An 8,985-nucleotide genomic window follows, 5' to 3' on the forward strand; every position below is an offset into this window, starting at 1 on the left:
CTCCCCCCAATCCCCATCAGTGCCCCCACACGACACATGACCACGCCGGGAGACGGGCCCCGGCCCACGACCCGCGGCCGGCTCCCCCGCCGGTCTGCTGCACTCGCGTCGCAGTCTCCAGTGGCTCCCGCCCGCCGCCCGCCGCCCGCCGCCCGCCGCCCGCGTGAACTTTACTCGCGTGGTGCTAAACCCGGCGGTTTCGTCGGGTAAACACCCCCGGAAACTCGGCCCAAAGCCCCCAGCAGAGGTCACCCCACAACACCGCGTTTTCGCAGTCTCCCCCCTCGGAAACATCTGCCCGCTCGCTCGCTTACCGAGCAAGCTTTCCCCACCTTCCCCCGCCCCGTCCCCCTCCTCCTGGCGGTGGCGACGCGATCACGACACGGAGACTTTCTTCCGCCCCTCCCCGTCGATCATCGCTCCACGCGCCCTGCAGCCAGCCAGATAAAAACCTGCGGGCGGGGGAACTCGGAGCCCCTGGCTGAGCGAAGATGAAGAACCTGTTCAAGAGCAAGATCAAGTGGCAGCACCGGTCCAGCGACCCCGCCTCCTCGTCGCAGCCGCAGCCGTCGTCGACCTCGCCGGCGAGCTCCCCGTCGGGCACGGCGCCGGCGCCCGCGCTGTCCTCCGCCGCGCCGGCCCCGACGGCCTCCTCCCCCTCCCCTTCCGCGCCGGCGGCGACGCCCACGGCGCCGGTTGGTGGGAGAGGGGGAGGCGGAGCGGGCGGGGACGACTACATGTACTCGGAGGAGGAGTTCCAGATGCAGCTGGCCATGGCGCTGTCGGCGTCCAACAGCGACTGCGCGGGGGACCGGGACAGGGACCAGATCAGGGACGCCAAGCTCATGAGCCTCGGCGGGGGCGACCGCTTCGCCGCCGCCCGGGACGACGGCCACACCGCCGACTCGCTCTCCCGCCGCTACTGGGTGAGGCTCCACTCCTCACCGCTGGATTCCATTCGAGCTGCTGAGCTGGAATGCTGAACCGCACGGTTCAGAATCTCTAATGACAAACTAGTACTATTAGGTCTCGGTTGCTTAATTACGCTGGTCTCCAGAATTGACGAACTTAATGTGGATCAAGATTTATGGTTCAAACAAATGTCGAGGCAGATTCCGGTGGTGCTACCTGCTAGCTAGTTCACCCCCACGATTTATACAACTTTAACCCATACTTCTAGGCTCTATCATTGTCTAAATAAGTAAAGTTTTTTCAGGTAGAATATAGTAAGTAATTTCTGTTCATATGACTGTACTTGTATTTAAACTCAGTCAATGAGGTTTGTAGGAGAGCACCAGCAGCGGGCTAGTAGCTGTATCTGGATTGCTAGCAAGCTTCAAATCGGTCCACAGTGCAAAATCACATCAGAGAAGAGAGGTGCTACCAGCTACCTCTCTATACCAGTTAGCAGCTGCACACGTGCTAGTGGACTGCAGAAGTAGAAAACACTAAGAAGGCAATGGAAATGATCCAGGCTAGAGGTGCTTGTGGCTCATTCAACCACATCAAGCTATAGATATGCTATTTGTTACTGCTTCCTATTTATAGAGAGAAGACAGATATCGGTGTTCTTTCCTGACCGCAATTCAGCTTACATGCTCAGCATTCAACAAAATGTGCTGTCCATTTGCCATATACATCTATAAAAAAAATATTCTCTGCTGGATCTCATCTAGCTTTTTCTACGTGTTATTTTTTTTTCGAGGTGTGTTATATTGATGTCATTTATATACTTAGTGTGCCAGATACTATTCACTGCTGCTTTGTTGTTGTAGCTATTATCCTTTGCTAGGCAAATATCTGTGTTTCCCCCTCTTTGATTTACCAATTAATCTCGAATTCTATGCGAGTGTATTTACAATTGTGCTCCATTCTGATTTCCAGGACTACAACGTTCTCGATTATAATGAGAAAGTTGTCGATGGTTTCTACGACATATTTGACCCCTCTATGGAATCCTCTAGGCAGGGGAAGATGCCATCACTAGAAGACCTTCAAACAGGCATCGGGGACCTGGGCTTTGAAGTCATTGTAATCAACCGAGCCGTTGATACTGCCTTGCAGGAGATGGAGCAAGTGGCGCAATGCATCTTGTTGGACTTCCCTGTTGCAAATATTACACTCCTAGTGCAAAGGATAGCTGATCTTGTTACAGATAATCTAGGTGGACCTGTGAAAGATGCAAATGCCATGCTTGCAAGGTGGTTGGAGACAAGCACTCAGCTGAGAACCTCACTACATACTAGCTTGTTGCCGATTGGCTGCATTAAATTAGGGTTGTCTCGTCACCGTGCTCTACTTTTCAAGGTCAGCTCCCTCCCTCCCTCTCTATGTGTGTATGTCGGGAAGTGCACGTGTAGTACCCCTGTCATTCCCTCAGAATTGTAGAATATGTCTCATTTGGATGAAAGCGGAGTGGAAGCGACGAAATTGAGTGATGCCACATTTGTTTTCGTATTTTTAAGCCGAAGCAGAAACAAATACTGAAATACTGGAGATGATTATGGAAGCATACACTGCTGGAAACGAATATAGAGCAAATATGTTAAGTGAAATTTTGACGGAACTCAAAACCCCTTGGACCATACAAAAAAACACAACCAAACCAACGAACTTGTTCAATTATGCGCCAACGAAGAGGCAACGAGGTGTGCCATTGAGCAGGCATGGAGGATGGGAGTAGGAGGCGTGTAGTCGGAGGGACGAGGATTACATAAGTAGTGGATGATTAGTTTTTTGCGGATATGATTTGGTTGGGCCAAAATGTGTATGGGCTGGACCCATACAGACTGAAGATAATCGGATATTTCCGCATGTGTGGATATGAATTTCTGTTTCTGCAGGAGTTACGCCGGAACACGCCGTTCCGTTACCGTTTTAGCTTCCGCTTTGTACATTTCCGTTTCCGTGCTCTATTTCCAAAAAAAATCTGGAATAGACGGGAAGTTTGTGCTCCATTTTCATCCCTCTCCAGTCTTATTTATACCAGGCAGACCTTTGAAAAGTGCAGTTTTATCAATCTTCAACCAGTTCCTAGTCCATGGCTTGGACAAATATATTAAGCCCACACCGATAGCCACCCTGATCTGGATGGTAAAACCTAATGCCAATGGACTCACTCACCCACAAAGTTAACCTTGAACCTATGTGTACATTTATTTCACTGTTTTTTGACCGAAGTTAAGTTTAACCACTATCCTTGCTCCATTTCCATCTATTTATCATTGTCAACTGGGAACTGGGCAACCAATAAATTATATAGACCCCAGGTGGCATCTGCAGCCAGTACTACACAGCTTGACACCAGCACCGGCTTCACATGGATAGAGCCATAGAGGTACCTGGCCCAACATGTGGCTGTGGCGGAATAGAGGGTAGGAAAAGAAACATCTATGAGCTAATATGATGGTTCCGCTGGGCTTCGGTTTGGACAGCTTCCATACTTGGAACTCTTTTGGTTATTACGATGTCTGGACTCTAGATAACATCAGTATAAATTTGTTCGCTAACTTAGGATGTCTTGCTGTAAAAATTTAAATTAGTCAGCACTTCTGCCTAATATAGAAGGGAGGATCAATCTTTACCTAAAATACTTGCTTTGTTGTTTGACATGTTTATTTGTTTATTATTTACTACAGGCCACGTGCTTACCTACGTTATGTCTTGTGAAAGAAGTGTCTTTGTACCTTGTTACAGGATTGACTGATGTCACCATGTTCTGTGGAATTATATCAAATTATTGATGTAGTTAGCCATTTGAGTGGGTTATAATGTGTTTACATGTGTTTCTCCATGAACCTATCAGACAGAAGAGAGTAACATGATGATATTGTATTCATTACTAACTTATGAATTTATTATTTCTGTATAAAAATTAACTGACAGAGATCAAACATTGCTTGAGAGGCAAAAGAGCAAATGCAGAAAAACCCAAATATATTGAACGTGTCACTAGACCTGTTCATTTTCCTAACATACGTAGCATTCTTATAGCTGATGTGGCTCTTTGTGCAGATTCTTGCTGATAGTGTTGGTGTTCCATGCAAACTTGTCAAAGGGAGTAATTACACCGGTGATGAGGATGATGCTGTTAACATAATAAAGGTGGATAAAGAAAGGTATTGACAAGATTGGGCGTTGTGATTTGTTCACGGCATAGTAATTTCTCAGAGAAGCACAATCCAAGTGCATCTGCTACCACTATTGCCGATATATTTTAATTCATTTGTTTTGTCAAGTTTGGTAAATAGTTTTTGTGCTGCAACCTACAGGGAGTTTTTGGTAGATCTGATGGCTGCTCCTGGTGCTCTTATTCCAGCAGATGTCTTAAGTTGGAAGGGCAGTTCGTCGAATTCTAACCATAAACTTGGCCAGAGACCTGCACAGAATCAAATGGCTGGGTCATCAAGTACCATTTATCCTACTCTGGGTGCCAATGCATTGCCACTTGAACATAAAGGTGACCAACTACCTTTGTTAAACAGTGGTGATTGGATATCGGGTAGTCAATCTGGATACGAGAAAGAGGCAGCCATAACACATTCACAAACCTCTTCCAGTGGTACACCATCTGTTACTGCTGCAGACGTTTTTGATGGTTCTTGGACATTAGTTTCTCGTGCGCAATCAGATGAGCCGTCAACTTCTGCTGGTACATCGTCTCAGCATAAAGTTGTACCCCCAGGAGGAGAACATCCTGGGGCCGGGAATATAAAACTAAGCCCAGGTCACCAGGAAAATACAGAGTCCAATAACCTATTTGCTGAGCTTAATCCTTTTGGGCGTATTGAGTCAAAGAAAGCTTCAGTACCATTCAACGGGCCAGATAATAGAAACAACGAGTTACAAAGGCGTAGAGAAAATGTAGTACCTAGCACCGGAAGGCCACAGCAAAGATTGGTTATGAAAAACTGGTCCCCTTACAATGATGTTTCCAACAACAAGCAGTACAACTATGTTCAGGACTCATTTGCACGTAGAAATGTTGGTGATAATGTTGTATCATCACCGCAGGTGCCACGATCTGCTGCAAATAATACTAATCTTAATATTGGAGCACGCAATGATGGATCACATGCAGCGGCAGCTCATAATAATGACAGTTTTATGGCTGGTTCCTCTGCCATGAAGATGCCTTCTGTAGCTGAGATTGGGAAGGCTGCTGAAATAGCTATGCGTGGTGATTTGAGCAAAGGTCCTACAGGTTCTAGACTGGAGGATCAACCACCATTTGGAAGACACAAATGGGGTGATTCTGCTGAACGAAGGATTCCGACTAATTCAGTTCAGAACCAAGCAAAAGAACGTGAAGCTAACTTCGACGGAAAGCAAGACCATAAGAAGTTGCCTCCTGATCCAAAGAAATCTCCACACGACAGATTCATGGACGTGTCAATGCCATCAAGAAATCCAGAATCTATTTCACCATCCTCTGCCAGGTCACACAGGCTTGATTGTGTGTTCGATGATGTTTCTGAATGTGAAATTCTCTGGGAAGATCTTGTGATTGGTGAAAGGATTGGCTTAGGTATTTCTTTGCAACCAAGATTTGATGTGTTCCTTACATATTGTGATTGGTGAAAGGATTGGCTTAGGTATTTCTGGGAAGATCCTCTGCACTAACAAGTTGAACAGGGAGAAATATTTATATATTTATATTATACTTCTCATACACTGCCAAATTATTAGTGTGGCTCAATTATGTACTTCTAATCTTTGCGCTATTAAGAGCCAATTTACTGCGAACTTGCATCTTTTTAGTTCTCCGTGAGAAATAATTGAATGAATTGCTTCCTCCTAATAGGTTCATACGGAGAGGTGTATCGTGCTGATTGGAATGGAACAGTAAGCAGTTATTTCCCTTTGTTTGTATATCTTGAGATTGGCCCTTTTTACAGGATGTTACATGCATGAAATGGTCGACATGATGGAGACCAAATCATGGACTATCTTCACTTTTTCCTTCTTAAGTTGGTTCTGTCAGCGCACTGAACTTTCTGTTTATTTGCAGGAAGTAGCTGTGAAGAAATTCTTGGATCAAGATTTCTATGGTGATGCTTTGGATGAATTTCGAAGTGAAGTAGGTGAAATTATACGTTTTTTCTATGAGTACTCGGTGTATACTGTATATTCTGGCTTAATTCATTCTTGATGCTCTTCTTTTTGTAATTGCATATATTCTCTTCCCAAGGTGCGGATTATGCGTCGACTGCGCCATCCAAATATCGTTCTCTTTATGGGTGCTGTTACACGCCCTCCAAACTTATCTATTGTGTCTGAGTATCTTCCAAGGTATACCAGTTTTGTACCTATCTAATTTTATGCGTGCCTTGGTATAATCTCTTGCTTTTCCTGAATCAAGTTACAACTTAGAAGCAGGGGTGGAGCTAGCTCTTGACCCCAGGTAGCTGCCCGGGCTGCTCTGGCTAGTCCCCCTTAAATATCGTTGTTATGTAGGGGATTAATAGTGATGTTGTTGGGGCCAATAGTTGCCAGCGTTCCAGTGAGTAGGCCTTGCCAGGCTCCTTCAGTAGGCTTGCTACGCCACTGCTTAGAAGTATCTGGGTACAGATATCATTGAGGAAATTTCCTACACGAGAAGTTCCTTTTAATACTTAGCTTTGAATTGGCACCTAATACTGAAGGTGCTACATGCTACTTTATTGGAAAAATACGTCTGTTAGTTGGATTCATAAAATCTGATGAACAGAATTATTTTGGTTTACTGGAGGTGGCATATGGCTCTAGCATAATGTCATGTAACTTGTGTTCCAGTCTTAAATAAGTCTATAATAATGGATTTATTGGTTCAAGTTTGATGGCCCACCCTTGATTTCATTGTTATTTCCTTGCGTAGGGGAAGTTTATATAAGATCCTTCACCGTCCTGGCTGCCAAATTGACGAGAAGCGGAGGATTAAGATGGCCATTGATGTGGTATGGACAAATCTTCTATAATTTCTTGGCATTTTGTTTATTTGCCCCTTCTTATGTAGATGACTGTTTTCTCATAAGGCCAAGGGCATGAATTGTCTGCACACTAGTGTACCAACAATTGTTCACCGGGATCTTAAATCACCTAACTTGCTGGTTGATAATAATTGGAATGTCAAGGTGTGTTCTCCTTTTGCATTTTAACAATTAGAACTTGATGGCTCTGTCATATTAATGTTGGGTTTGGTCTGTTGGTTCACCAATAACATGAGGCAGGTTTGTGATTTTGGACTTTCACGGTTGAAGCACAGCACATTTTTATCATCCAAATCAACTGCTGGAACTGTAAGTAACTAGCATCTCTAATATGTACTATTACAGGACGATTTTCAGTTTCTTTAGTCACAGTAAATACTTTCTAGTTCTGTTTTTTAATCTAAAATTTTATTCCACCAGCCTGAGTGGATGGCACCTGAGGTCTTGCGGAATGAGCAATCAAATGAAAAGTGAGTGATTCTTGACGCCTTTCATTCAAACTATTTGCTTCATGCCCTTGCAAGTCTTGTTTACTTACTCATTCAGAATAGTTCTATGTGAATCAGTGATCCTCCCATTTCAGTTGTTGTGTTTCCATTTCTCCTTTTTTTTCGCTTAGCAAGGAGGGTAACACTTGCTTTATATGTTGAGAGCATAAACAGAGTGACATTACCCAAGCTTGAACTGGAAAATGACGATAGCTGTCAATTGGCTCCAGTACGGCTTAGCGTTTACAGGGCAGCATCGTAGACACCACACATACATTGACATGAAAATAGTAGTGGAGCCGTTTCAAAAAAAAAAAAAAAGAGTAGTGGATAACAGATCTAACACTGTATTTTTGTATAACAACTATGTGTGTATGTGACTAGCCTTCAGAGGCATGTTATGAGTTTTGACACCTAGAGTTGGGATGGGATAAGATACTACTCCCTCCCTTCACAAATAGTAGTACATACGGTCTGAAATGAGTGAACAAACACACTAAAACATGTCTATATACATCGGATTAAAAAAAAAGTTAGAACATCTTATATTTGTGAACGGGGGGAGTACTTTAGAAGGACCATCACAGTCCTTCAGCTTGTCTCGTCTTCTTTTCTTTTTCTTTTTTCTTCAAGTGGTGTGGCATCTTAGTTAATCTTACTCAACCATTACCGTAATGCAGGTGCGATGTCTACAGCTTTGGCGTCATCTTGTGGGAGCTGGCAACACTAAGAATGCCATGGGGTGGGATGAACCCGATGCAAGTCGTGGGAGCGGTTGGCTTCCAGGACCGAAGGCTTGATATCCCCAAGGAAATCGATCCTCTAGTCGCTAGGATTATATGGGAGTGCTGGCAAAAGTAAGTTAGTTTCCAAAGCACTCTTGGCTCATCTCATGCCTTCCTGGTTAGGTCTTAAGAGCTTAGATATATGTTGCTGATGCTACTATATTACATGGTTTATGAATCTGCAGGGATCCGAATCTGCGTCCTTCATTTGCACAGTTAACAACTGCTCTGAAGACGGTCCAAAGGCTTGTAAGCCCCTCGCCTGCGGAGACGCAGAGCCCCCCTGTGCCCCAAGAGATCTGGGTGAACTCCTCTACCCCATGACAGACGAGAGGTATGGAGGGATTTGTTGCTTGCTGCGGCCTGCAAATGTGAGCGCGTTGTGTAGATAGATTGAGCGCCCCGGCCCAGATAAGGTAGACATATCCTTGCTGCCGCGACAACCCTCCAGTGGCAGCCTTTAGAGTATCTGTTGTCAACCGGGTGCGATCCTTCCTCTAGGAAGCTAGTGGATCAGTTAAATTAGTACTCGCTCTGATCCATATTAGTTGACGCAGACTTGATACAACTTTAATATGGATCGGAGGGAGTACCTATATATCTGGCTGTGCTTGCTAGTGGATCAGTTAAATTAATCGCACTGTGCTTGTAAAAGATATAGTAGTACACTTGTTCTGTTGATGTTGCTGTCTCGGGCTGTCGCCCACCGGCGCTGAGTGTTATATACATGAGTTAACTTGTGCA

General features: G+C 44.8%; 1 protein-coding gene across 1 annotated transcript; it reads left to right on the plus strand.

The window, feature by feature from the left end:
• The first annotated feature begins 226 nt into the window (after positions 1-226).
• LOC123449499 (serine/threonine-protein kinase EDR1) lies at positions 227-8,985 on the plus strand. Its single transcript, XM_045126743.1, has 13 exons — positions 227-926; positions 1,885-2,307; positions 4,015-4,118; positions 4,272-5,527; positions 5,804-5,844; positions 6,011-6,079; positions 6,191-6,291; positions 6,857-6,935; positions 7,014-7,112; positions 7,209-7,277; positions 7,389-7,438; positions 8,137-8,313; positions 8,427-8,985. The coding sequence occupies exons 1-13, from the start codon at positions 492-494 to the stop codon at positions 8,563-8,565; spliced, it is 3,042 nt and encodes a 1,013-aa protein (XP_044982678.1). The 5' UTR covers positions 227-491; the 3' UTR covers positions 8,566-8,985.

Source organism: Hordeum vulgare, chromosome 4H, assembly GCF_904849725.1.
Source record: "Hordeum vulgare subsp. vulgare chromosome 4H, MorexV3_pseudomolecules_assembly, whole genome shotgun sequence".
Classification (NCBI taxonomy): domain Eukaryota; kingdom Viridiplantae; phylum Streptophyta; class Magnoliopsida; order Poales; family Poaceae; genus Hordeum; species Hordeum vulgare.

What these genes read in the sequence shown, in the direction of transcription:
- LOC123449499 (XM_045126743.1), top strand. Translation starts at nt 492, where the DNA reads ATGAAGAACCTGTTCAAGAGCAAGATCAAGTGGCAGCACCGGTCCAGC. An exon ending in TGGTGAAAGGATTGGCTTAG is followed by an intron (nt 5,528 to 5,803) that starts GTATTTCTTTGC and finishes TCCTCCTAATAG; the next exon opens with GTTCATACGGAGAGGTGTAT. An exon ending in CCAAATCAACTGCTGGAACT is followed by an intron (nt 7,278 to 7,388) that starts GTAAGTAACTAG and finishes TTATTCCACCAG; the next exon opens with CCTGAGTGGATGGCACCTGA.